This window comes from Coffea eugenioides, chromosome 7, assembly GCF_003713205.1.
Source record: "Coffea eugenioides isolate CCC68of chromosome 7, Ceug_1.0, whole genome shotgun sequence".
NCBI lineage: Eukaryota > Viridiplantae > Streptophyta > Magnoliopsida > Gentianales > Rubiaceae > Coffea > Coffea eugenioides.
The window spans coordinates 7,855,110-7,882,817 of NC_040041.1; the positions used below are offsets into that span (position 1 = coordinate 7,855,110).

The following is a 27,708-nucleotide window of genomic DNA, read 5'->3' on the forward strand; positions in this document are numbered from 1 at the left end:
CACAAGGGGTTGAAGGGAGTTAGTGATTGAAATTTGAGAATCAATGAATTTTCAAAACCACAAAAATAGATATTTTCAATCTTTTTGAAGGACTCCCTTCCATGGTCCCTTTTTCCTTTTTTTTTTGTCCTCAGAATTATGGAAGAAAACATATAGTAATATCTTTCAAATCCAACTCATTTTCGTTTTTGTTTTCCTTTAACGACAAACTTACTTTTTAAAAAAAAAAAAAAAAAAACCCACACCATTTATTATTTTATTCTCCCCTCTTTATTATCTAGTAAACCAACAGTCCACCAATTAGGTAACACGTGTTGATATGTTCTTCCCCGCCGCTAAACCCTAGCGTTTCACATTTTCACTAACATTCCTCCATAAATTCCCTCAGTCTGAAATCCCTAGTCATTTCTAGGGCTTAATCGAGTTAAATTAGCTGAAAAAGGGAAAAAAATGGAGCTTTGCACAGCTCGATCAATCTCGAATCATCCATATTGTAGGCTCTTCACTGCCGGTGCTTCCCCAATAAGTCGATTTCAGAAACTTAATCCCAAATTCCCTGCTTCAAGAATCTCTCCGTCCCATTTCAACCCTTCAGGTAATTGTTTCAATCCCAAGTCTTATTTATTGTTAATCCGTGGATCATTTCTCGATGTTTATTGTGAATTTATCAGGCGTTTTTTGTGAGTGGAACAATGGGATTATTGGGATTAGCTTGGTGCAATGGGTTTCTCAGCAATGAGGAGATTTTGTTTGTTTTGTTGTTGTGCAATGGCATGGGGTTGGATTTAGAATAAGAAATGAGATTATAAACCATGTTATCAGGGGATTTGGGCAGGTTGAGTTCATTGTTTATGGGTTACTGATAATAAAATTATTAAACTTTTTCATAAAAAATACACAACATTGATGATTTAATGGGAATTTGAAAAATCGAGAAATTGAATCCTTAAAAAAAATAGGGAGGCGATTTGCAGCAGCAAAATTCATGGTAGGCCTGAAAGTACTGCCGCCATCACCTTATAAATATTAGTGACCACCTTCTCCCCACTGACTTGTGAGCGTGACCACTACAAGACTGGAGGAGAGAAGGGTACAGTAACTTTCATATGGAAGAACGTAGGAAGAGCAGGAACCTTGACAAGAGGCGAGAAAATAAAGAAGAAGTCAAGAAATTGATTTTCTATGCTTTGAATCCAAATTAAAGTATTAAAATTTATTTAATATCGTGAAAAAAACCTTCAATATTTATGTAAATAACCCCGTTGTTTTTTCTGGTTTGGTCAGTACGGATATGGTTTAGCTGAACTGTGATTGGTTGCTTTAAAGATTCAATAAGTTGATTAGAAATGGTGTTGAAAATAACACCTATGTGATGTCTGTTTACCCTTTTATTATAACGTGAATAGTTAAATGGAATGTGTTTTTGTAAACACTTCCTATAGTAGCATTAGGAAACTTATTTAGAAATTTTTTGTAAGGGTTAAAGAAAGAGAAAGAAAGAAATTCAGGAACAGTTGCGACTGATTTTTATATGTGTTCGCCTCAGGATTGCGATATTGCACCAACTTGTCTCTCAGATCATCACTCTCTGATGAAATTTCAACTGGGGCTAGTAAATATACCAAAGATGGACCAGATGGTGTGGTGACGTTGGAAGAGTCCAGGTCAGTTGAAAAGAATGTGTATGGAGAAAAATTTCCGAACGAAGCACCAAAAGAAGATTCTCCTGAAGAAAAACAAGTGCAGGCATTTGAGTATGGAGAAAAATTTCCAAACGAAGAACCAAAAGAAGATTCTCCTGAAGAAAATCAAGTGCTGGCATTTGAGTTTTTAGAGAAGCTCAACATAAAGGTTTGTGTCTAGTTCTTTGTATTTGCTTATTGTGTTTGAGCTGCTTTTGATCATCCTCATTTTCCTTTTAGGATGTTCTTGTAAACAATAATATTATGTGGTCTTTGTTGCACAAATAACTATCTTTAATGAACTCAATTGAAAGTGAAGAACTCCACTATGACTCCATAGATAGTTTTGCTCCTAGCAGCTTACATTTTTAGTGTTGCCCTCTCTTTTAGTCTTAATTCTTTTTCAGGACAAATTCTGCCAAACTGTTTATCTGTAGTTTAGAGGCTGAAGCCATGTCAGAAGGCTATTTACAAATTTTTTACTTGGTCAGTTTGAAAGATAGGATGCTGATTGCTTGGAGTGTCATCCTATTTTAAGCCATTTCCGTTTGGAGAATAAAGGACCCTTTTTGTTTAAATGAGGATTCACCTAATTTTGTCCATTCTTTTGATCTAATAACTCGTGGTCTGCGTGAATTGGAAATTTCTGTCCAAATGTTGACAAATTTCCACCTTTATTAGTTTGAATTTTTTTACCTTAGCATTTTTTATTCTTCTAGACCTGAATACAGAGGACTGAAACAGGTGGTTTCTTCTTCATGTGACACCAGCTGCAAACTTTTTCCTTTCCTTTATGGATGATCCATCTTCCTTGGTGCTCAGCCAAGTTTTATACGCATCAGCAGTATGAACTTGCTTTTTGTAATTATCTTACATCTTTTATTTTGCAAGAATAACTTGGTTGCTATGATGAAAATCAAAACTTATTGAAAGTTTCTTGATGAGACTTCGACAATTTGTGTCGATCCTGAGCGGTTACCTGAGCAGCCTTTCATCTTTTAAATCAATTTTGTCCAACACCCGTATTTTCCTGTTCTTAGTAAATGTTTTTGTGAATATTCTGTTTTCCAACTCTTCCTAATTTTTTCTGTGCATTTTTCTTTTTCATCAAGGAACAATCAATAACTAAGCAGGTTGCTATGATGACTTTTTTTTGTTATGATATTTGGAAAGTTATAGATGCTTGATGATACGTCGGCAATTACGTCGATCCTGAGCGGTTACCTGAGCAACCTCAATCTTGTAACTTTGATTTGCATTCTTCTACTTTCTCACTGTCTCTATCTTATGAATCCCATGGCATATTTTATGATGCTCCAATTGAAGTTCTCTTTGCTAATTTTCCTTTCTGTGGCCTTTCCGTGCCTTTGGTTTAAGTTTCAAGCTTTAATGTAGTCCAAGGTAGCTGGGTGTATGGGGGTAGTGATGCAGTTTTGAAAGAGGAGAGAGGTAGAATTGTTGTGTCAGTGGTTTTGACCGAGTCAGAAACTTTTGTTATCATGATAAAATAAAGTTTCTGCATTATTTTGGTTCCTTTTCCTTTTGCTCCGTCTTTTTGCTGTATTCGTTTTGAAGAACTTTCTCTGTTTACTTGTTTTTTTTCTCACTGAAGGTTTGTGTGCTGATGGTGATCTAATTTTTGTTCCTGATTTCTTGTTTCATGATTTGTTGACACTGGTAATTAAGTGGGGTGGCCTGTCAAAAAGTTACTTGTGTTCATCTGCGAGGAAGAAGAGTGAACTGATTAATATGTACTCTGTTTCTTTTGAACGTGGCGAGCACTTTTATCAGAAGACTTCTTCGCCCACCTGAAAAAAACAAAAAAGCTTAAATATGCTAAAAGAGGTCAATTCAAAAATAAAAAAGGGAACAAAGTCTCGTGAATGAAAAGTAACAAGAAATTAAGAATGAATTCTCCACATGTAGTTCTTTCTTATTGGAATTGTTTGTTGATTATTTTGCAGTTTGATTCGGACGATAAATACCCAATCCTCTTATCAGGCGGTGGTGCCCTGGTTGCTGTCTATATAGCAACTGCAGTGGTTGGCGCAATTGATTCGATTCCTTTGGTATGTACGAGCGTTAATTTTCTCAAACTCATTTAGTCATGTTTTGAGAATCGTTTGGGGCTTTATTACTGACACAAGGGACTCTCTATCATTTCAGGTTCCAAAGTTGATGCAAGTCGTGGGACTTTCCTACACAGTATGGTTCGGTACCCGCTATCTACTTTTCAAGGTAGTTTCCCTGTCAAATTGGCGCCCCATTCTTCATTACCTTCCTAGTTAGCAATCACAAATTATTTTTGTTTACCTTGGTTTCTGCAGAAAAGCAGGGAGGAGTTGGCTGCTAAAATTGAAGATATTAAGCAACAAGTCCTTGGTTCAGATGATGATTGATGTGGACTCAAGGATATCGCTATGATTTTGTTGCAATTAGATATATAAATTGAGTAAGGTTTGTCAGAAGAGATGGTCAAAGTTTAATGACTCAGTTTTGGTTGTCAATATGTGGATAGTAGGATCTTAGGTCGATGTATAATCTGAAATAGAAGATCAAAATCTTTATTTACTGATAATATTTTCCTACTTGCTAGTTTTTGGACTTTCATTTGTTTAAGCAGATGTGGCCTAGATGAATCTGCCCTTTTGAAACTTAACTAAAGAAAGCAATATAGAAGCTGTTGGCGCTCTTCCAACAGAATATTGAAGATACCCTTTAAGCCTGATTTGGTTTCTCGCACGGTTTTATATTCACAAAAGGATTCATTCCTGAAGAACTGTTTTGTGTCCGAAGACCAGCATGGTGCGTGCTGTTTGGCAGCCGTGTACAGCTGCTCCAGTGAAATGATTCCAATGAGAAAGGAGACTGTTTAACATCTTTTAGCATAATTCCCCCGAGATTTTTTTTGTCCTCTAATTGAAGGATGATGCGCCCAAGTATCTTTTTAACCAATATAGTTTACTATCATAAACTGTTAACCAAATCTTTTTGTAGTCCTCAATTGAATCAATTACCCTCATGATGATCCCTGTCTTTTTTTTTTGGGTTCACGCAAGGGATATCCTGAATTATGTCAGACTAATTTCTCTGCGGCGATGCAAAACTCGCCCCATAGGTGCACACGGTAGACAAGCTAATTGAATCAATTATCCTGTCTTCTTGTTCAAGTGGGAGTGGCCCACATTTGCTAATTGTGTTAAGCATTTGCCTGCTTGGATGGTGATAGATTACTGTTATTTATTATACTAATAATGATCTGTTTCTTGAATTATTTTCACATGCTCCTCTGTTTTGTTGTGTTTGCTTTTGCTTTTGCTTTGCTTCGAGTACCCTTCAACATGTTCATTTGGAAGATGGCGGTGGACAATTTTGTCAGCCAGTGGAAAGAGATGCTAGTTGTAAACAACTACCAGTCTACTACTTAACAGCTAACGCTTTAGAATTCTAGGGGTTCTACTTTAGACCCCCAAAGACAAGAAAATAAACCCTTTTTCAATGTTGTCAAAGTCATATGATATGGTGCACTTTTGGGAACTATCACGGTCAAAAAGTGTTAACTAGCACCTAGGAGACCGGCTGCTGGGCCAAAAGCAAAGCCGATTAGATTTTGACATCGTCATTTGACCAAAAACACTACTAAGTAATTATGAAAATTTTTAAGGAAGGCTTACATTTAATAGAAGTTCATGCACTTCATCAATTGTTTACTTTAAAAAGGCAATTTCATCCCAGGTATCAAAACTTTTACTCGGTATTGTTTAGAAGATTAGATTGTCAAGTGAGAAGAAATTCAAAGAATCTGCTTTGATCATTAACTTAGCCCTCAAGCTATAAATTGCTCATATACAGAAGTAAAATACAAAATCAAAATGAAGCAATTAAAGTACGAATAAATCTTATATATATTATTGTCAGTATATACACTATCATATCACGGTTGAATGAATGACATGCGACTCTGATATCAATATTCTCTGAGAAAGGCTTTTGCACACCAAAATCTTGTTTAACCAAATCAAGGATGGAAGTGAATATATATTATAGTACAATACCAAATCTTTCCATTTCAAGATTAACATATTTTTTGCCCCTTTTTTGCACCTTACACATCACTTTCTCAGTGATTAAGCAGTGCAATTAACAAAGAACACAGCAGGCTCCCACTTAGGTTAGATTTCCAAGATGGCACACAAACAATTTTCTCACTCACATACAAACGTGTCTAGTGTGTGTGTGTGAGAGAGAGAGAGGCTCCCTACAACTACAAGCAACGAAGCAAAGGCAGAAAGGAGGCAACAAAATGAGTGTGCACCAACTGGTAATCCAAAAAGAAACGCCCCAAAGACGCGCCACTAACGACCGGCCGTTATCAAAAGACAGAACATGCGGGTGCCACGTCATCCCCTCGCGTTAATTTACCCCCACGTCTCCGTTAATTTCTGCCATGCGAACATTTGATTTTTAACGTCTCCTTTTTAGTGCTAATCCATCCTTTGCTCATTAAACCTTAAAAAAAAAAAAAAAACCTCCAAACCCGAATTCAAGAACTCCATACTATATTAATTTCCCCAAAATGCTAAACCACATTTGTTAACTAGCATGTTTGGGACTATAATCCAGATTAAGGAAACTAAGGCTAGTTTAAGCCAAGTAACTGTGAAAACCCATTGAGAAGACTGCAGAAAAAGTGCAGCCTCTACAGCTTCTTCTCACACACTGGTAAGTGCATTTTTACATTTGGTAGCGTGTGTCACTACTGTTGCATAGCAAAAGTTGCCAAGAATTCCTTTTCTTTTTCCTTGTTTCATTTGTGGGTTCAATGTATATGGAAAGTGATCTTTTTTTGTTCTCTTTAACGAATTATTGGATCAAAATCGTATCTTTCTGGTTGCATTGAATTGGGATGGAAAAAAAAATGGAAGCTGATTACAATCTTTGATTTCTCAGATTCTTGAAAAAATACAATTTAGGAAAATATTGAAAGAAAATAAAAGTGGAATCCTTCTAATTTGATTTCCAAATTAATCCCAATAAGGAAAAGGGTGTTTCATTTGCTATCTTCCTGCTGCATTGTGTATTAATAGTGGGCCTTCTGCTATATTAATCTCTCACACCATTGAATTCAAGTAAGGTTCTTTTTTTTTTTCCCTTAATTTTTCTTGTTGGTTTTTAGGCAACTGATGTTCTGATTTTTTTTTTTTTTGATGGATTAGGATATTATACTGCAAGGAAGGGGAAGAGTTGATTTCATCAATGCCGACTCAGGCTGATCATGTTGTCGGTTTGAGGAACCAAAGCCGGGGAGGTCGAGGCTTTGGATTGCCTTCTGCAACTAGATTTCAAAGTGGACACCTGCCATCTGGGATTATCCCGGTGTCCAGAGGCATGCCTGTCAAAAATGGCGCTGGAATCGGTTCAGAGTCAGACATGGATACCAGCTCTGACTCGGATAGTGAGGCTTACGGTGGACGTTATTCGGTTGAAACATCGCCCCAAGATGATAAATTTGTGAACGGTGTGTTGTTTTCAAAAGCAGTGAATTCTTTTTACGGAGAAGATAATGTAACTGTTGGTGCTTTCATTCTGAATATTGTACATTTTGCAGGCAAACGTCAGAGTAATTTTCGAAGTTTAGGAGCACAAGGTATCAGAAGTATCGATGCTAGTGTGCCAGACCTCAGGAATGAAACTTCAGAGGTTTACTACTTCAATGGAAATCTACAACCAAATGCTAAGACACCAAGACAGGTTTTTCGTCTGAACTTACCTCTGTATGCTACATTAAAGCCGTTGGATGGCTGCTAAATTAAGTCCTAGCGCAGTCAGCTACCTACGTTGCCTTTTCCTCCTCCATGCTCAAGAGGCACCTGCAATAATTGATGTCTATCTAGTGGTAGTAGTGCACAAAACTGCTTTTAGTGCTGCTATGTGCTGCGATTGTTATTTTCCTTTTATGAATCAAATTTTATATGCTACTATTTTTCTCTTACAGGTTCTTCAAGGTGCAGGAGTCCAGAATTATAAGTTACCGGATGATGTTCCAAGTGCACCACCACTGGCTGGTTCTGTCTCAGAAACAAACCAAGTTTCGGGGCAACCTAGAGCAGATTTTTTCCCTCACTCTACAAAATTGGATGGTTCTGCAACCGCAGATATGCCAAATACTGGCAATGGAACCCCATTAAACTCTACTGCCAAGACAGCTTGTGATGCATCTCTTAGGTATATTATTTTGGCAAGTTTTGTTTTTGGTGAGCTGTTTGTGCAACTGCATGTGTTTTAAATTATCTCTATGTAAATTCATGGGAGAATTTCAAGTGTGATGGTTATATATGTAATTGATGACAGGGCTGCTGGTGTGTCTTTGCATTCCTTACCTGCAAAAATCCCTACTTTCCATGCAAGGTAGCTGAAATCTGCAAGTTTTTACATTTATTTTCCCTGATACATCTATGTTTATAACTCTTGTGGTGACAATAAAAATTGTAACACCATTGAACCTTTTCGGTCTGTTATCTGAAACAATACAGTGGTCTAGGCTCTTGGAATGCTTTCATTTCTTATGATGCATGTATTCGGCTATGCCTTCACGCTTGGGCCAGCGAATGCATGGAAGCTCCCATCTTCCTAGAGAATGAGTGTGCAGTTCTGAGAGATGCTTTTGGGTAAGATATTGTAAAACTCCTTTCCCTTTATGCATGTAGTTGTATCTCTGTTGTGTTAGTTCCATGCATTCTGATACATTTTACATCCAAAATTGAGGACTTTATGTGGACGTGTGTAATTTTTTTCTAATTCGTTGTTCACGAAAAACAAATGTATGAGGAGTAATTTAATTGATGCTAAAAGAGTGTATATTTTGTGGGCAACTACATATTTAGTCTCCACGTGGCGTGGTAATGATCAGAAACAAGTTTTTAATTAGATCAGCAAGCAAGAGAAGTTCATGGCTGTTTTAGTGAACTGAATTGTGTCCTGGTGGTTTTGCAGAAGCATTAACACACAATTCAATCAAAATTAGTGTAATAATGTGATTACTGTCCTTTTATTGTGAGTATGCCCAATGCAGTGACCTGTTGACTAATGATTTTTGTTTATTATGCAACAAACCACGTATGACATGACCACTGTTTTGTTGTAGATTGAAGCATGTGCTGTTACAATCGGAAGAAGAGCTCTTGAGGAAAAGGTCAGCAGAACTAATCAGCGAGGGAGCTTGTGTAAAACCTAAGAAAATTATTGGCAAGATGAAAGTGCAAGGTATTCTTCTTGATCCTTGTCCACAGTAGGTTCTCTATCTCAGAAATATGTTTGAATATTAAATCTACCTAGATTTTTCCAATTACAGTTCGTAAAGTAAAAATGGTTCTGGAGCCACCAACAGGCTGTAGCCTTTCATCTTTGAAACCACCCCTAAAGAAGCTGGAGCCTTTTCGAGTACGGTTGTCCAGCATAAAATCAGCTCTCTCGTCTGAGTGGGAAACTTACAAAAAAGTACGTGTGAGCCCACGTATGCCATCAAATGGATCTCTTTCACGCCAGAGCTTGGCTTATGTTAATGCTGGAACTCAGTATGTAAAAGAATTGCCTGAATTGGTAAAAATTGGCATTACTGCTTTGCGCAACCATTCGACATCCTATGAAATGGTGCAAGGTATGTATGCCCTCACAGTGTTTTAAAAAAAATGTTAAAATCAAAAGTTGTACATTTGGTTTACCTTCTTAATTTTGCATATTCTTTCCCTTAATTTACCAAAATCAGTTCCTCATTATAGTGTCATGCATACTACATGTCACTTATACTGTTCATCAAGATACTTGAACGGACACATATAAGAATGTTAAAGGTTGTTGAACCTTTTATTGTTAATTATTTGCTAGGAATCGTAAAAGAAACATGACACCACATTTACCAAATTGAATCCAGTACCTGAAACTCATTTTTAGCACACTGCAACTTCTTTCTGGTCCTCGTACTTATTTTGTCTTTTGTCACTAACCACATTATTAATCAGGTTGTTTTGTAACCTTTGTGCAAGAGGATACAACTTACCACAGGTGCTTGGCTAGGCATAACTAAGACACCCATAGGAAGCTTCTAGCACCTCAAGGTCTTAAAATGCTAATTGCTTAGTGTGTTCTGTTTTAGACTGTGATCCTATTCAAGGAATAAGTTAGTAGGAAATTCTCTTGGAAGTTTTTCTGAAGATGTTTGGTCTAAACTGAAATAGCAACTTTGATGGTTGTGAAATTCTCGGCTGTAAATACTTTTAGTGATAGCTAAAAAGTGGAGCTCCGAAACTTGAAAAACCACTTATAACTGAAAAGCAACCACATTACCCATCACTAAAATCTTTGAGAGATCTTAATGTTGCTATGTTCTCACTACATTTAGTTTTTCCATTAGATAGTGAAAATTAAGCTAGAAAAGTTGAACTCTAGCAAACATGGTACAATACCCTTTTGGATACTTTAGTTTCAGTGTTTATAAGTGTATTTAGTTTGCTTGCTAAGGTAAACTTTTTGTCAGTGATTGCATCCTCAGACTGCAGTAGATACATTGAAACATTCTGTTCAGACATATTACTGAAATGATTCATTATCCATCTACAGAAACATATTCTTGTTCATTGAGATTGAAAAATTCATCTGAAGAGGACACAGTTAAAATGCAGCCTGGATCTGGAGAGACTCATGTGTTGTAAGTTTTTGTGTTCTTCTTTTCTCAGTCTCCTATCGAATAGAAGAATAAACTGATTCTATTGCTTCTGGAGTATAGCTTGCCGGATGGGTTAGGAGATGATCTAATTATTGAAGTCCATGATTCAAAGGGGAAGTATTGTGGGAGGGCAATGGCTCAGGTGGCTGAAATTGCTGATAATCCGGTAGGATATTCAGATTACTACTTGTTTCTCAAATTCTAGATACAGATTTCTTTGCTAGATACATGAAGTATTGGTTGGATGCAGGCTGACAAGCTTCGCTGGTGGTCTATATATCAAGAGCCAGAGCATGAACTTGTGGGGAGAATACAATTGTATATCAATTATTCAAATCAAGAAGAGAATAGTCATCTTAAGGTCAGTAAGATCCTTGCAATAGATCTTTTCTAAATTTTTGTTATCTCACTGTTGATACACCAACATTCTGGTGCAGTCTTAGTCCGGCAAAAGATTTTTTTTATTTTAATTTTGACTGAAATGGTTGAACTCTGTTGTTTAGTTGTGACATGTCTTTTAATTTTTCATGTCCACAACTTAACTCTAAGTTGCAGGCGTGCATTGTCATAGTGTTAGAAATTACAATCTTAAGGTTCTATGTTCAAATGTGAGAGCAGCCAGTTTGCCATAACTGGTTTTTTGGCTGTTCACTAGCTTTCAATAGATGTTTAAGTGATACTATTTGAATCTTTTAATGTTTTATGATTTGAATTGTTATCGGTTCTTTCTTCTCCATTTTCTTCATTTTTTCCCCACATTAATTGTCCTTTGATGTAGAATCAGAAAAGGGATGAGTAGTTTTAGCTACATATTTAATGTCTCGCTTTCTTTCTAAAGATCATCTGATGGTATTTTCAGCTATCATGTAAGCTTAAGGAAAATGTTGTTCTTTGTGGTTCAGTAGATGTGCAATACAATAATGGTGAACAAAGGAAAAAAAGGGATTTTATATTATTTTGACTATCATATGAACTCTGCTATGCATTGTGAATTCAGACTTCATCGGTTTATTGAATGACTTTAGTTCTACTTTTCATTTCTATGTAACATTTATCCATTTAAATGTTAAAATGAGGTAGTTTCATGGTAAGGTGTATCCTTATTTTGTTCTTTATTTCAGTATGGTTCTGTTGCTGAGACTGTTGCATATGACTTCGTTTTGGAGACTGCAATGAAAGCTCAACAGTTTCAACAGAGAAAGCTTTTGCTGCATGGTTCATGGAAGTGGCTAGTGACTCAATTTGCTTCATACTATGGAGTTTCAGATGCATACACTAAGCTGAGGTATTCAAATTCGTTTAAATGCCTATTTACAGATAAATTGTTTCAAGATGTGGTGTGAAATTACTGTGTAGGTCTATAATGTTTGATTACTTTGCAGATATCTTTCCTATGTTATGGATGTTGCTACACCAACTGCAGATTGTCTAGATTTGGTGCATGATCTGCTCTTTCCTGTTGTGATGAAAGGCAAAAGTAAAGAGGCATTGAGTCACCAAGAGGTAGGAGGGATTTAACTTAAAAAAACGTGAACAGTTATTGTCCTGCTCAATTTTACACAGTATCTTATGCATAAAAATGAGACAGTAAAAGTATCCCACCTTTAACATGGAGAATCTTATTTGATTTATCTGCACTTGTCCTTCAGCAGTTATATTCAATGATACCATGTTTCATGGACTTTTTTTTGACTTTTTCAGTTATGCTGAGGTCGTGTTGTACACATCTTGCGCCTTTTCATCTAGCATCTTCCATTAGCTTCATATGCATTTAGTGCTTTCTTCTGTTACGATTCTTTGAAGTTTTTATACCAAATTTTCAACTAACATAATGTTCTTTCTTATGCATTCCCCACCAGAATCGTATGCTGGGAGATGTTTCTGATCAAATTGAGCAGACCATTGCGGTGGTTTTTGAGAATTACAAGTCACTTGATGAGTCATCTCCATCAGGGGTCGCTGATGTGTTTACACCAGCTACTGGATTTGCTGCTTCTGCTCTGGTACCAGCCCTAAAGCTGTACAAACTTTTGCATGATATTCTCTCTTCTGAGGCACAGTTGAAGCTTTGCAGATATTTTCAGGTATTGAACGCATACATACTTTCTTTCCCTGCTGCACTCCATTTCATTAACCATTTCTTTTTGGCAGACTGCAGTGAAGAAGAGATCCAAGAGGCATATGTCAGAAACAGATGAGATTGTTTCTAACAATAATGGGAACGTACTAATGGACCCAGTAACTATTTCTGCAGCATATCAGAAAATAAAATCTCTTTGTTTGAACATCAGACGAGAAATCTTCACAGACATAGAAATTCACGATCAGCATGTACTCCCCAGGTAAAAAGGAAAGGAAGAAAATGAAAAAAAAAGGACCCATTTTTGCTGAAGTGTAGATAGCTTGATTCTGCCATATTAGATAATTAGAGATGTTTGTAGTTCCTATAATCTGATTTATTCAAGTCTTATTTGCATTCATTTCATGCAATGGCTTCTCTGTTATTTATCTGAGCATGATCTCTTCCAAGGATAGGATTTTTGTTCATAGAAGTCTCTAACTCTGGTTTTTCTCTTATCTGTCTTTGCATAGTTTCATAGACCTTCCAAATCTATCCTCATCCATATATAGCACCGAACTCAACAGTAGATTGCAGACATTTCTTGTTGCTTGTCCACCTCCTAGTCCATTGCCACCTGTGACAGAACTCGTTGTTGCAACAGCTGATTTTCAAAGGGATCTTGCCTCCTGGAATATTAAGTAAGTCTGATATGTGCTTAGTTTACACTTTAGTCTTTTCTAGCATGCCTTAATCATATCATGACCTTTTGCAGAGCTGTTAAAGGTGGAGTTGATTCAAAACAATTGTTCCACTCATATATAACCTTCTGGATCCAGGAAAAGCGTCTTACCTTGCTGGAACTATGCAAACCTGATAAGGTACTCTTTTGTCTACATGGACTCACTGGGTCAAGTTCATGGCCTATGTTATATTTCTTCAATTTCCATCAAGCATTGTTCACTGGAAGTCAACACCATCTTGTGTTGGATATGCACATAAAATTACCTGGTCTGAATTCTTCTGAGCTATTAGGCTGAACTGGTTATGTGCACATGATAACTTATTTGGTAGTTGCCTCAGTTGATCTCTTGAGGAGATCATTCCAATGGGAAGAAAGTTTATTTGACTTCAAAATACAACGTAGGTCGTAGCTTTTCTGCGACTAATATCTGATCTGTCCCAGTTTTACTACCCTTACCTTTGTAGATGAGAAGCCTGATCCTTACTTTTCTAAATAGAAGCTTTAGGTTCAACAAGATTTCACCTTATTTGTCTGCTCAACCGCAGCTTAAACGCTGAGCAAAGCAATAGAAAGAGATACTTTACCTTAAGTTTTTTCTTTGTTTCAATAATATATCTATGGACCATTGAACCTTTTATAATGTGGCACTTGCATCTTAGACATTACTTGATAAGAGTGGGTTGCATTGGAGGCTGATAAAATAACTGGCTCTTAAGGCATCTTATATTGATATAGAAAGGTAAAATTGTTCCTATGGAATTAAAATAGGGAACAAGAAACTCTTATTTCAAAAAACATCAGGTTAGTCATCTGTGTAGGTTTTACTGTTTGTTTGTAGTACATATATACATAATTAATATGATTTGACATATCTGTTCTTCTTGCTTCATTTTATGTTTGGCCAAAAACTGATGCTTTGGATGAATTTGTCAGCATTTGCTGGTGTGTTTATAATTTCCCTATTGCTGATTAGTAGAATTTACATGCCTCCAGGTAAAATGGTCCAGCTTCCAAGCACTGGATCTCACAACCCCTTTCGTGGATGATATATACGATCAACTGAAGGAGACACTAAAGGAATATGATGTCATTATAAGTCATTGGCCAGAGTATACCATCCAGTTGGAAAGTGTAAGTAAAGTCTGAATTTTTTAATTTCTATTGCCTTCATCATTTTAACTCTTATTGGGGTTGGCAGAAACCGGCTAGTATTCTATATGTTACTTTCCAGTTTGAAATTTTCCTTGTATGCATTTGGGAAAGGTTTTAGCTAAGTGGGGTATAGAATCCCAATCTTCTGCTATGATTCGATTAGAAGGTCTTCATTTGGTATTACTGCATCAATGGATAGACATTTAATGATTAGTTTGTGTGATAATGGTACTTCTTGGTGACACAGTAGGACCCAACGGATCATGGTAGCTAGTGTATTTTCTAACTTTATGGAGTAATACACACAATGCTTGACATCTAATTCTTGTTTGGATACAGGCCATAACAGATGTGGAAAAGACAGTTATAGAGACTATGGAAAAACATTATGCAGATGTTTTATATGCACTGAAGGAGAACTCAATTCCAATTAAATTGGGCCTCAAGTATGTTCAGAAATTTGCTAAGGGCACTGTATCTGCCTATTCCGTTTGCAGAGAGGTCAGATTGTTTGCTATCTTTGGATTTTTGTGAACTTGGTATCTCCCTTCTTTTGACCATAAATTAATATTTTTGCTCTAATTTTTCAGTTGGGAATTTTTCTTAATTCCGTGAAAAGGATTCTTGATGTTTTGCGGCCCCCAATAGAAGCACAGATAAAGGTATGGGGTTCTTGCATCCCTGATGGTGGGAGTACCATCCCAGGCGAGCATCTGAGTGAAGTAACGGTTATGCTCAGAGCCAAATTGAGAACTTATTTGCAAGGAGTTACAGAAAAGCTTGTGGAAAATGTAGGTGTACTAACATTTAGGTTATGAATTTGGTCCTTTTAAAAAAAAAAAATTCTTCCTGCATTGTGTTGTGCTGATTATCCAGCAAGATGCATTTGGATGGAAAGCATGCTTTTTTTTTCATCTCTTGGTCATTTATTAATGCAAGGTTACAAGTTGCAGAAAAAGTCATTATGATCACCATTACAACTATACTTTGTGGTGTTCTTAATGACATTTGGATATGCACTATCAAGTATTGATTTCGTTTTTTATACTGCTTTTCTGGATTCAGACAAGATTGCAACCCTCTACAAAGTTGAAGAAAATAATTCAGGATGCAAAGGAAAATGTTGTAGAATCTGATGTTCGAAGTAGGATGCAGCCCTTGAAGGATTTGCTTGAAAAAATGATTGATCAACTTTACAATTTATTGGACCCTCAGGTGTTCATAATCGTATCAAGAGGTATTTGGGATAGGATGGCACAGGTAAGTTTCTTGGTAGAATGTTCAGCAAAATGTCTCATAATTATTTTTTCATTACGTATCTTTTATTTTCTTCTTCTTTTTTTTCCTTATTATTGTTTGATGTTTTGTGACAGGATGTGCTTAGATTTCTGGCAGAGAGGAAGGAAAATCGGTCATGGTACAAAGCTTCACGGGTTGCAGTATCTGTAAGTTGAGCTAATTCTTCCAGGATTCAGATAGTCACTTTAAGCAGCAGCCATTATTTGCAAATGTTGAAAAGATTAAAAGCATGACGTTTTTAACTGAAATTCACCTTATACGAAGTAGAGTGTTAAAGAAGGAAAGAGGGATAATCTGATCATCCTTTGAATCTTCTATGTGATGTAAGTCTTTCATCCTTGAAATAGTTAGAGATGTTTGCAAGGGAGTGAAAAATGCAGGCTGACTTAGTAACTTGGCTCGAGTTAAACTTTGGCTGGCCAAATCGTCAGTCTTTCACATTAGAGTGGTTGTGATGATTTTCTTTGTTGTTTTGAGGAGAAATTTCGCAATTTTTATTCCAGTAATTGAATGGTTTCCGACTGATTTGACCTTGATTTATGGAAGTAAAGATGAGAGTTTAATAAGATCCAGTAATATGATAAATACTACCATGACAACAAAGATTCTGATTTGCAGGTTTTAGATGATATTTTTGCCTCACGGATGCAACAATTGCTCGGGAATGCACTACAACAAAAAGACGTGGAACCTCCCGGATCGATTATGGAAGTGCGGTCGATGCTATCCTAGGATGCTTCTACTAGAATTGTAAAGAAACACACATAGACATAGAGGGAAAACTTCGAGTTCTCATACACCGATAACGATAGAAGAATTGAGGAATGGCTGCTTCGTTGCAGCTATAGGTGGCAAACGAACAAACGCATTTAGCTAAATTTACCCACACCCACCTATGAATAGTTGTATATGGGTATCTTTAAATTTTAACATACGGGTATAAATGGTAATAATATCCATTTATTATCAAATCCAATTAATTCATTTAGAATTATCTTTTTCAAGCCTCCCACCCATTTAGAAGAAATTTGAGCCTGCTTTTGATTATTGAACTTATTGTTGGAGACTTTCATGCATTAATATTGCTGAAACCTTGTATATATTTGAATGTTTTATTTTTCAGCCTTAACAAATATTTGATGCATTTTTGACGTAAATAGATATCCTATATAATTTTTTTTTTTTCAAATTCTTGTTAACTACTAGTTGATGTGCGCCTCGCCCTTCGCTTCAGGTTGCCCAGACATTGTTTCTGCAATGGGTTAGTTTGTTAGTTTTGCTGGAACTTATTTACACTGCAGAAGATACTGCATTGACAAAAGCAAAGAAATGGCAGCAACAGAAGACGCAATTACAGCAAGACTAACTATCAGGAATAATTGTCGTCATTCATCCATACATGCAAACAAGAAACAAATCTCAACTCACCTGGTCCAACACAATAAAAAAAAAAAAAACAAAGCCAAAAAAAAAGACTAACTCACCCTACCCAACACAATCAACAGCTCCTTCTCATATATTCATTGCCAAACTTCTGAGTCAGACATCAAGAGCGTGGATACATGAGCCTTACTTTGATTTGTTGCTCTGCATGAATGGCTATGCAAACCAATAAAATAGAGCATAACTGACATTAAACATCTGCAAAGCACCTATGCTCTGATGCGCAATTATTTGCGGTCTAGTAGAGAACTCAATAGGAAAACGAGGAAAGGACAAAACACTGGGCAGAGAAGCTAAGAAAAGAATATAGAGAAAAAAGATAGGAGAATGAGGAACGGAAAAAACGCTGGGTAGAGAAAGTCAAGAAAAGAACAAGAGAAAGTAACGGAGACAAGGCTAAGAAAACAATAAGAAAAAGTAATGAAGATTGCAAAACTTTGAAGCAGTGCTTGTTGCATCCAGCTCAACTCACCGCTACACTTGTTGCCGTCCGAGAACAACACGTGGGGAACGGTGAATTTCCAGCAAAACCACTCCCACTCGACTCCAAAAGACCATAACACCCATCAGGCTCACAAAAATCACAGCATAACCGGACCATAGGTAAAGATTCCCGTTTTATATATGTAAAGATTTGTTGGTTTTATCTTACCTTTTTTTTTTTTTTATAGATTGTTAATTTGTTCATTTTTTAGCATTACCAATTTATGACAAGTTTTAGTCTCCTTTCCTACCATTCTAAAATGAAATTTTAAATTTACACATGAAAAAATTGTAAGGGGTTCAAAGTTTTTAGATTAAGTTTTTATATTAACTTTCATGGTAGTTAGTTCAAATTTTTATTTTCTTTTAGTAATTAGGCTTATTGATAATGATGGATGCAAAGAGTGGTATCAATTGATAATTTAGTTTGCAAAAATGAATTTAAATGAGTTTACAAAAAGTTAAAATAAATGAGTTATAAATGGTAATTGAATTACCCAATTCATTTTTGACTTATCCATTTATACCTATCTAATTAAATGGGTATAAATGGATTAACTCACTTATACCCATTATCCATTTCAACTCGTCCAAACCCGTCCAAATCAACCATTTTGACGCCTCTAATTTCTTCAAGTAAATATCAGCCGCAAACAAGAGGATCAAATGGGGGATAATTTCAGAAATTTCCCTTGAAGTTTTTTATAGTTTCACTGAGTACCCTTAAAGTTTTAAAAATATCACTTTTCCCCCTTATTTTGAAATTTTTATCACATTCTCAACCCAGTTCTAATTATATCATTAAAATACTATGTTTAGGAAAGAGAAAGTTATTTTATTCTAAAGTTGCTCTTTTATTGTGATCCCTTAGCTGTAATGACAAATCAATTTAAAATCCTTTTATATTTGAAAACTTGATGGATGTGTTTTTTAGTAAAAAAAATTATAAGTTTAGAGTTGAGAAATCTTTAACAAATCTTATCAACAATTTGGAGGCAAAATTTTAAATTGAAAAATCATAAATAATTAACAAAGTATGTAAAAATTATTTGAAATATTGTAAATATGTGAAAAATAACTTTTTTTTATCTTCTAAACAACTCAAATAAATTCTAAATGTAATTTAAAAATTTTTCCCTTTTGTAAATTTTCAAGCCATTGATTCAAATAAAAAAAAATTAAAGATTCTAAATAGTTCATAAAATTTATTAGATTCAATCAAACCATTTTACATAAAAAGAAAGATTTTTCTCATTCGATAACCTAAGAGCATGTGATAAACATATGGATAAATAAGGTTGAACAAGCACTGAAGTTTTAAAATTATAAATAGTCTCCTAAATTACAACACTTTTGTAGAAGAAATCTATATTTTTGTCAAAAAAACAATAACAATAACTCCATTTGGATTCCTCATTTTTTCAAAAACAAGTTTTTCATATACTATGTTATAATAATACACAAACAAAAATAACAATATATCAAAAACAACTTCAAATATATACACACACACACACATATATATATATATATATATATATATATATATATACCACTACCACTACCACTACCACCACCAACAACAACAACAATTAATAAAAACACACCACCACCCGCTGTCCCTTCTCCTTCTCTTATCTCTCTCCTTTTTCCTTATCCTCCCTCTTCCCTTCCCCTTTCTTCCTTCTCCCTCCCCTGCCTTCTTCCTCCTCCTTCCTCCTCCTTCCTCCCCACGTCTCTCTCATTGCCCCCTTCCCCCTTCCAATTGCAACCAAATTTGGTCGCAAGCAGCGTCCATTTTCTAGTCGCAACTCATGACTAGAGAGGGGGGTGGTGGGAGAGGGTGGGGAGGAGGGAGGAGGGGAGGGGTAGAGGAGAAAGAGGAAGGAGAAGGGAGGAGAAAGAAAGAGATGAAAAAGAGGAGGGGAAGAGGGAGAAGGAGGAAGGAGGGAGAAGGAGAAGGAGGATAAGGGAGAAGAGAAGGGGTGGTGGAATAGTGGTGGGTGATTATAAAATTTTATAAATATCCCATTAAAATTTTAAATTTTAAAAATATTTCAAAATATATTTTCAAAAACACCATTAAAAACATCTATAATAAATGTTTTTTCAACTACATTGTTACAGTAAAATATTTCAAAAACACTTCTAAAAATAGCTAATCCAAATGGATCATATTTCTTACCATGTGACTTTAGAATACCAAATAGACAAACATTAAAGGAAAAAAAATTACTTTATAATTTGAAAACATATTAAACAAAATTTTATTATTTGTTTGTACTTTAAAAAAGTATATTTTTTATGGTTGCAATTATTATATGTTGTTCCTTTAAAAAAAAGAACATTTTCATTTTTTGTCCTTAATTTTAACATATGATTATTATACTTACAATTAAAAAAATTAAAAAATGAAAGGGCATTATTGGAAAGAAATTATTTTCTCTTTCCTAAAATGAGTATTTTAATCATATAGTTTGAATTGGTTTGAGAATGCTACAAAATTTGAAAATAAGAGAAGTAAATGATATTTTTAAAATTTTAAGGGTGCTAAGTGAAATTATCAAAAACCTCAAGGGAGGTTTATGAAATTACTCCATTAAATGGATACGCTAAATGTTTTCCAACTAAGAAAGGAATGCCGTAAATGGTGTTTATCAACCTGGAGCAAATGTTTTCTCTAATGAAACTATTGTGTTTGGATCGTAAATTATTTGAGATAATTTTGTGAAAAAAGTATTATAGCATTTTTTGTTTTGTGTCTCTTAACAATCAGTAACCATGATGTTTTGTTTAAAAGAATCAATGCCTGTTGTAGCAACTTCGCTGTTGCTTTTAGGCCACCTCTTGACCTTTGATGATCTCCATGAAGTGCTTTCATGGTTTACAATTTTGTTAAGTGTAACCACAAGATTGTATTACATTAATTGAAATTTTTTATTTTGCTCAAAATCACCTTGGTTTTATTTCCTCATTTCGTATATAAAATTTCCTTTTGAGTTGAAGCATTGGTGTTAAACTAAAATGTTGCAGTTGAATAGTAGCCTATTTTAGGCATTAGACTGCTAGTGGCTTGGTGGCTCCTAGCTAGTTGACAACCTTTCTAAGTGGAATTTGGTTTTCATTCTAGTTTCTGGGTACAAACCAAACATCCGATAACAGCATACAATTTTTTTTCTAGACAGAAAAAGATGATGGGACAATCATTTGACTGGTTGAAATTATAAAAGGAAAAAGACAAAGGAATTCTTTGAATGTTGTTTTCAGGATCCAGGCAGGTACATGCATCTAATATCGTGTATGACATGTATTCTTAGGTGAATGATTGCCCTGGGAATCAAGGCAGCTCCCGGGAGCCATTTCCTCCATGAATTCACGGGGCTGTCTTATGCACAAAAGTTCCATTTCCATAGAATAAATCCTCTGCGCTCCGTCCGCTACAATCCCTACGCTCATTTCATGTTACTTGTCCAAACTACTTTTGAACAGCATAGAATTCCTATTAAAGAACAATTATAAAAAACCAACTCCCTCTAAAAAAAGTTAGCCACCACATTAATTGTGAGGTGGGAGAACCTTATCTCCCATCAATGGGCCTCTATATGAGAATTGCTCTAAATTCATATGAGTGCATGGTGCACCCGTCTGGACTGATGGTGGTTCAGTTCTCATCAGGTTCCCTCGATTCAGTTGGGTCATCTCCTAGAATAGGTTCCCCCCTCCCTCAAAAGTAGGAGTAGGACTATAGGAGTAGGTTAGGTTAGATTCGATGTGCCGTTAAGACAAAGAAAATAACTATAAAAAAAATTTCCCAAAAATAGTAAACTATATATTAAATGTGAAGCTCAAAATTTTTTTTTAATATATAAATGGTCTGTTTGACAAGTGTCTAACGGGTACTAATTAAGAGAGATCAATATCGGTTTTGTAAACAATTAAAGTTAAATAGGAAAATTATTTAAATATAAGGCAACACAATACATATCAGCATGTGCATTGATATGTTAATTTGGTATAACACTTACATTTGAAATTTTTCACTTTCACAAATAGTTTGTATGTATTGTTGCACAGAATGTTACTCATTCGCTCTTATTGTACCCAATTATTTTAAACCTTAATACAAAATGTAATTGTTGAACACCCTTTTCCTAACATGTTTGGATAGTCAATTATTTTTTAAGATTTATTCATTTGCATTATCAACACATTTTCAACCACCCTTTTATCTCACGTGTATCACATCATTCAAAAATTTATTTCAAATAACCAAAAATTATCTCAGAAATTTCCTATGGCACCCCTCGGAATTTCATTGGAATGAAGGTTTGATTCCCGAAGGGCTGGAGCCTAGCAAAATAGGGTCCACAGGCAACAGCTTCTAGCGATTTACGGCAAAAAGAAACCCTCAACGTGCCGCCAAAACTACGAACACTAATCAGTTGAATATAATGAGCTGAGCACTCTATTTTCTTTGTGATTAGCTTGATTTTTGAGACACAATATGATTTGGGTCATGGTGGCACTTCATTGTCCATAGCTATTGAATTTTGAAGAGGCAAAATCGTCTAATTCATTTTATAAGCAATGAGATGATAATTTTCTTTTTTTTTTTTGATAAAAGGGATAATTTTATTTTAATATCTGCAATGAGATAATATGGATTAGCGTAATTTGGATGGTTTCAGTTTGGAGATACTAAATGCACATAATCAAGAAATCTTTAGTCATGCACATGAGAGAGAGAGAGAGAGTTTTTTCTTTTAATTGGTGGCTTGTTCTTAACTGATTTTTTAGATGATGTTAGATGATGTTAATACACTACTATCACTTAACGGAATGGTTGAGATATATATTTGGCATTGCTTTTTCTTTATTTTTTCAAAGTTTAAGTGGGAAGTCTCGAAACTCGAAACCTCTCACTTACACCATCGTCTTCTTCTTCCGTACGATACAACCCATCCTTCCCCTCAAAATTAGTACGTATAACTTTTTTGTGAGCGACAAGTCCAGGAAAACTTAACATCACTACTATTTACCAAATTCTTATATATAAGAATAATACCTTCAATTTAACACCACCCAAAGTGAGAATTGAATTACTTCCAGATTGATCCTCCAACATGGTTTGTCATAGTCACGATTACAGCCAATTCCAAGAGTTGCTGCCCGTTGAAGGTGCTAGGTTCCACATCTCCACTTTCATAAACAATAAAAAGAAATAATTCCATGGTTCATATGATTATCTCATCTTGACAGGTCGGCAGCATTTCGACATTCATCGTTTGGCCTATTGGCCATTCACATTCTCATCTTGACTAGAAATTGCATAACATCCTACATAGTCACATGCCAAAAAAAAAAAAAAACCATGTCCACAACCTTTCATGTTGTCCTACGTAAACGCCAAATTAATATTCATGTCAAAAAAGTTCCATTTAACGTCTCTGTTTGATAATACCTTCATTGCATGTGAAGATCATGTAACCCTTTTTTTTTAATACTTATTTTCTTCTTCATTTATTGAGAAAGAAATTACCTTAAGTTAAATGCATTCGCTTTTCATAAAGTTTGTTTGAAAACTTAAAAGAATAATTATAGATCCTTAAGTAACTTCTTAGCTTGAGAAAATATAGATCCTTAAAGAATTTTTTTCTCTAACAGGAACAGGAAAGAGGTGGGATTCAAAAAATGGAAGAAAAGAAGGAAAATTAAAACTCAGAATGTTTAATTCCTAGGCGTCTCAACTTTAACCATTACTAAAGAGTACATACATACCCTGTAAGAATATACCAGCACTTTTTAGCAACGCATATGAGCTTCGAATATTCCACTTGAGTGCAAAAGTATAACTGAGTTCAACAACACTCTATTGCTAATTTAGAACTGAATTTTGCTTAACAAAGAAACCAAAATCAAGCTTGGGATATAACTTTTTGCTGATATTAAATGTAATTATGCGAGTACAAAAACAAGAACATGAGACTAATACCGCTCATTTAGAAAAAGGAAAAAAAGGGTAAGTAGAAGCTAGAGCCCCTAGCTCATATGAATAAACAATTTGTACTAATTGCAGCCACTCAAATTCACCTTTTGACAAATTGCATCGACTTTGTTCGATATTAGGCCAAAAGTAAAAGTTAATTCGTTCGTCCAAGAAACAAATAAGTTTGCATTGATTTACGTGTTCTCCTGCCACCTTTGAAAATAATAATGAAACATTATAGAATACTTTAATTGCGTTGGTTTCAAGCTTATAATTCAAATTTAAAAAAAATTAACCATTTAATATAAATCAAAGGACCTGAGCATCTGACAGATTTCTTGCTATTCAAACTCCCAGATCTCAGGAACATAAAAGAAGAAACATAATTTTCTTTTTATTCTAATTTCTTCGTCATCATCCTCAAAAATCAAAATTCCTTGAACAATTTCCGGACTTGTTCCAGTGTTACAAAGAGCACCACAGTAAATGGTCCCTGCCTTGAGATTGTGGGAATAAACCCCTTGTAAAGGGCCAGTGGGCCCTCAGCCCTGATAGTTTTCATAGCACAATCCAGGGCTCCACTGTAAGGTGGGGCCATCCCCGGTTCAACCTTCATGTTCATCACCCTAGTCTTGATCACGTCCACCGGATTCGACGCACCGCCGCCACGAACCCCGCGGCGAAGCTGGCAGTCACGTGGGTCCCAAGCCCATCCTTCATCAGACCCGTTTCCAATATCGATTCCTTGATCTGATCATATGATGCCAGCTGTGATGCCGTCACCACCATAGCGCGGTTCACCGTAAGGGATGAACCGCGCCACAGGCTGCCAACTCCCTCGGTTTTAGCCATTTGACCAATCGCGTCAACCACGCTCTTGTAATTGCGCCGCAGATCCACCGGGAGCCGACCATCGGCTTGCATGCGGACCATGGCCACGTCAGCGGGGTTCCCGACGGCCGCTCCAACCGCCCCGGCGATGAGCCCAGCAGCGATTTTTCTTTCCAGAGGCATCTTGTTGGTATGTGGGTCGGTCCATTTTTGCTTCAGAACATCATAAAGTCCCATGCGGGTGGTGGAGTAAAGAGTCTGGCGGAGGACGGTGGCGGAGACGCCGGAAAACAACGCGGCGACCCCTTCTTGCTGGACAATCTTGACTCCCACGGCAATGGGTCCCACGCGGGGCGGCGGAGGAGGAAGAGATGGAGAAGGGACGTGAATGTGATGATGAGAAACCTGACCAGCTGCAGGGTGGAAGGCTAGAGCGGGTCGGAGCGCTTGAGCAGCCGGTTTGGGGACGGGGGATTCTCCCTGAAGTTGCATTCGGACCTTGATGAGGTCCAGCGGGTGGGTGGAGCATCCAGCCACTATTGAAGCTATGCCTCCTTCAAGAAAGCCTTTCAAACCCATATTTTCTTCTTTTGTTGAACTCAGAAAAAATGAGTAGCGTTTTTCTTGATTCCTTTCTTCTCTTTGTTTGTTTGGGTTTAGTGTGTGTGTGTGTTTTTTAATTTTTATTTTGTGGGGTATTTAAGGAAAAAGACTAGGTGGTGGAATAGCTACAAGGTACAAGTAGAAGAAGACCAGTTGGAATTAGAGGACATCTCACTGGAAACCAGGAGATGGGAATGGAGGCCGAAGGCGACGGAGGAGAAGTGTGGGACGTTGGGTCTCTGAGACATATGCTGGTAAAAGGGGAAAGAAAATTGAAGTGATTGATGGTTTGAGGGAGAAGGGAGGAGAAAGGTTTATATATATAGTGGGGGAAATTGGAACTATTTTTAGGAAAAAGGAAACGAAAGGAAAATGAAAATGGGAAATGAAGGAAGTTTCTTACGTAGTGGTAGAATTTAGGTTAAATTTGTTTACGCGGTTATGGGGTCAGAGACTAATTGTCTAATGACCTAGTAGAACGCTACCACATCTTGCGCTTTGCAAATTGGCCAACTGGCGCAGTTCTAAGGTTATTGGTTACTGTTAAAGAAGAATAAGGGGGTCTGTATGAGAATTCATGAATTTGTATTGTTGCGGGCTGTGGCCAACAAAGTTTTTTCTTTAATTTCTTTAATACTTTTGTAACTTTTGCTTTTTGCAATTTTTTAAGGATATATCTAAGGGGTGCTCAATAGACACGTTTTAAAATATAATTCAGGTGCTAAATTTTTTGAAAAATAAAATTAATTAGAAAAAGTATATAAATAGGAGGGAAGGTAATAATTATTAATATATATATACACACACACACACACGATATGTTAGATGAAATTTAGATGTGTTATCGAGTATTCAATGAATGTCGGTTAGAAAACTTCATTTTTGTATTCATTTTTTTTTAAAATTTTTGTTGTTTTATTTTTTTTTATTATTATTGGAACTCATGAATTGTGGATACAACGAGAGCTAGAAAGGTAATTAGCAAATATTTGCACCATTTGCTTTGGCAACTTACCTATTTTGGCTCTTTTTCTTTAAGATAGTTTCCTTGCAAGTTTTGCGAATAATTATGGACATGTACAAGTTTGTCAACTTGAAAAAAGTAGAGAAAAAAAAATAAGTAAACCTCTCGCTTAACAGGTAGAGAAAGTCAGAATAATTTGGATGCTTCATTTCTCTTTCTTATCCTAACTTCCAAGCAAAGTAAATATAATTCTCAATTTCTCTCCTAAACACCAGAATAAAAAAGAATAAAGTGTCGCACATTCTTACCTTTAAATCCCTCTTCTATCCAAATTAATAATTTTGGATAGGAGATTATTTGAAATGTTTTTTTTTTAAAAAATGTTGTAGCACATGTTGTATTATTATGTAAGGCATGTGAAATAAAAAATAATAGTTTGAAAGATAAAAAGGTAATTGAAATATGTATTTTTTATATAATTAAATAATTTTTTATTAATAAGTTAGTATATAAACAAACCCAATGAAACACTTCTTTGCTGAGTTTCAGAGTAGTTTTAAATTAGTTTAGCAAACCAACTTGGGCTCTCCGTATTGTGGAAAGGTTGCTAATGATTACATGATGAATTACGTCCACAAAATAGAAATTGTTGTCCAACAAGTTGCTTTATTACGACTTGGAATAGTTGGAACAATACTGCGTAGTCTACACAGCGCAAATTTGACCAGAGTTCCAGTTGAATGGATGCCTTTGGGAACCAAGTCAGAGCTACGGTGTCCAGCGTGACGCATTCTTCTTATATTTTTCACCTTTTCTTTCCTCCCCAGACCCAAAAAAGCCTGCATACTCGGTTATCATGCATATCATATGATTCTTTGCCAAAAGAAAAGAACAGAGAGTGGAATAATATCGGATTCCCACTTTGGCTCAATCAAAATGGAAAAGCCAAGAGTCAATAGCAGCATGTTCTTCTGACCTGCCCTCAAGATGGCCCTATTACCAAGCATCGCAACTAGAAACGATTTCAAATTGAGAGCCAATCTTTTGCCTTTCAAAAGTTGTAACATATATGTTTGACCAGTTGAGATTATTTGCATGACCAACACGATCGAGTTTCTGACTTTTGAATGTATGTTTTACACGTAATAATTTCTCGGACAATTATTTTTAATGCTGGGCAAGTATCATTTCAATGATTAAAGTTGAGATTTCAGGATTTAGAGTTATTGAATTCAAATTTTTCTTTTTTCTCCGCGCTTTTTAAATTTCACCATTTATAGTGGCTAGCTGATTTTTTTTTTTTTATTTCTTAAGATCAGTTAATTACTAGATAGTGAATTTTCTTTTCATCAAGTAATCGTCTCTACAATATACACCTGAACCTGAAAACAATAACGTCTTAAAAGCATTTCTCTAGTACAAGTTTCGGATGTAAAAGTCCTAGTCCAATTCCTGTTCAATAACTAATTACACTATTTATGATAGCAGGCAATCCATGAAAGACTGCCTAAAATCGCATCATAATTAAATTCAGGCATGTGAATATGTTCGTTATGGATGAAAAATATACTGAGCACCATGAAGAGGACTAAGGCCATTATTTGGCATGATCAAGCATCAAATTTCCATCGGATTTGATGAAAGAATAATATGCTTATGCACTTAATCAATAGGTATCAAGAGAACTTTAATATCTACCCTTCAGTTAACCACTTTATCACAAGGATTGGAAATACTGA

General features: G+C 35.8%; 3 protein-coding genes and 2 non-coding genes across 5 annotated transcripts; 4 read left to right on the plus strand and 1 right to left on the minus strand.

Annotated features, from left to right (window-relative positions):
* The first annotated feature begins 296 nt into the window (after positions 1–296).
* Positions 297–4,396, plus strand: LOC113777809 (protein CURVATURE THYLAKOID 1D, chloroplastic). Its single transcript, XM_027323012.1, has 5 exons — positions 297–595; positions 1,547–1,851; positions 3,647–3,751; positions 3,849–3,920; positions 4,010–4,396. The coding sequence occupies exons 1-5, from the start codon at positions 451–453 to the stop codon at positions 4,079–4,081; spliced, it is 699 nt and encodes a 232-aa protein (XP_027178813.1). The 5' UTR covers positions 297–450; the 3' UTR covers positions 4,082–4,396.
* Positions 2,584–2,669, plus strand: LOC113778912. The gene has a single exon (XR_003469377.1). It is a non-coding gene; the product is annotated as a small nucleolar RNA snoR128 (small nucleolar RNA).
* Positions 2,817–2,914, plus strand: LOC113778913. Its single transcript, XR_003469378.1, has one exon. It is a non-coding gene; the product is annotated as a small nucleolar RNA snoR128 (small nucleolar RNA).
* Positions 4,397–6,265: 1,869 nt separating the features above from the next.
* LOC113778164 lies at positions 6,266–16,684 on the plus strand. Its single transcript, XM_027323461.1, has 23 exons — positions 6,266–6,404; positions 6,899–7,200; positions 7,291–7,433; positions 7,678–7,907; positions 8,034–8,090; positions 8,216–8,350; positions 8,827–8,945; positions 9,034–9,339; positions 10,299–10,386; positions 10,465–10,570; positions 10,655–10,765; positions 11,526–11,689; positions 11,787–11,907; positions 12,264–12,488; positions 12,556–12,746; positions 12,997–13,164; positions 13,239–13,344; positions 14,202–14,339; positions 14,700–14,861; positions 14,951–15,151; positions 15,426–15,620; positions 15,734–15,805; positions 16,278–16,684. The coding sequence occupies exons 2-23, from the start codon at positions 6,939–6,941 to the stop codon at positions 16,389–16,391; spliced, it is 3,414 nt and encodes a 1,137-aa protein (XP_027179262.1). The 5' UTR covers positions 6,266–6,404; positions 6,899–6,938; the 3' UTR covers positions 16,392–16,684.
* Positions 16,685–23,849: 7,165 nt separating this feature from the next.
* Positions 23,850–25,314, minus strand: LOC113777795 (mitochondrial uncoupling protein 5). Its single transcript, XM_027322995.1, is given in 2 exon segments — positions 23,850–24,231; positions 24,234–25,314. Coding segments are annotated over 2 exon segments (981 nt in total). The 5' UTR covers positions 24,982–25,314; the 3' UTR covers positions 23,850–23,998.
* Between the last annotated feature and the right edge of the window lie 2,394 nt (positions 25,315–27,708).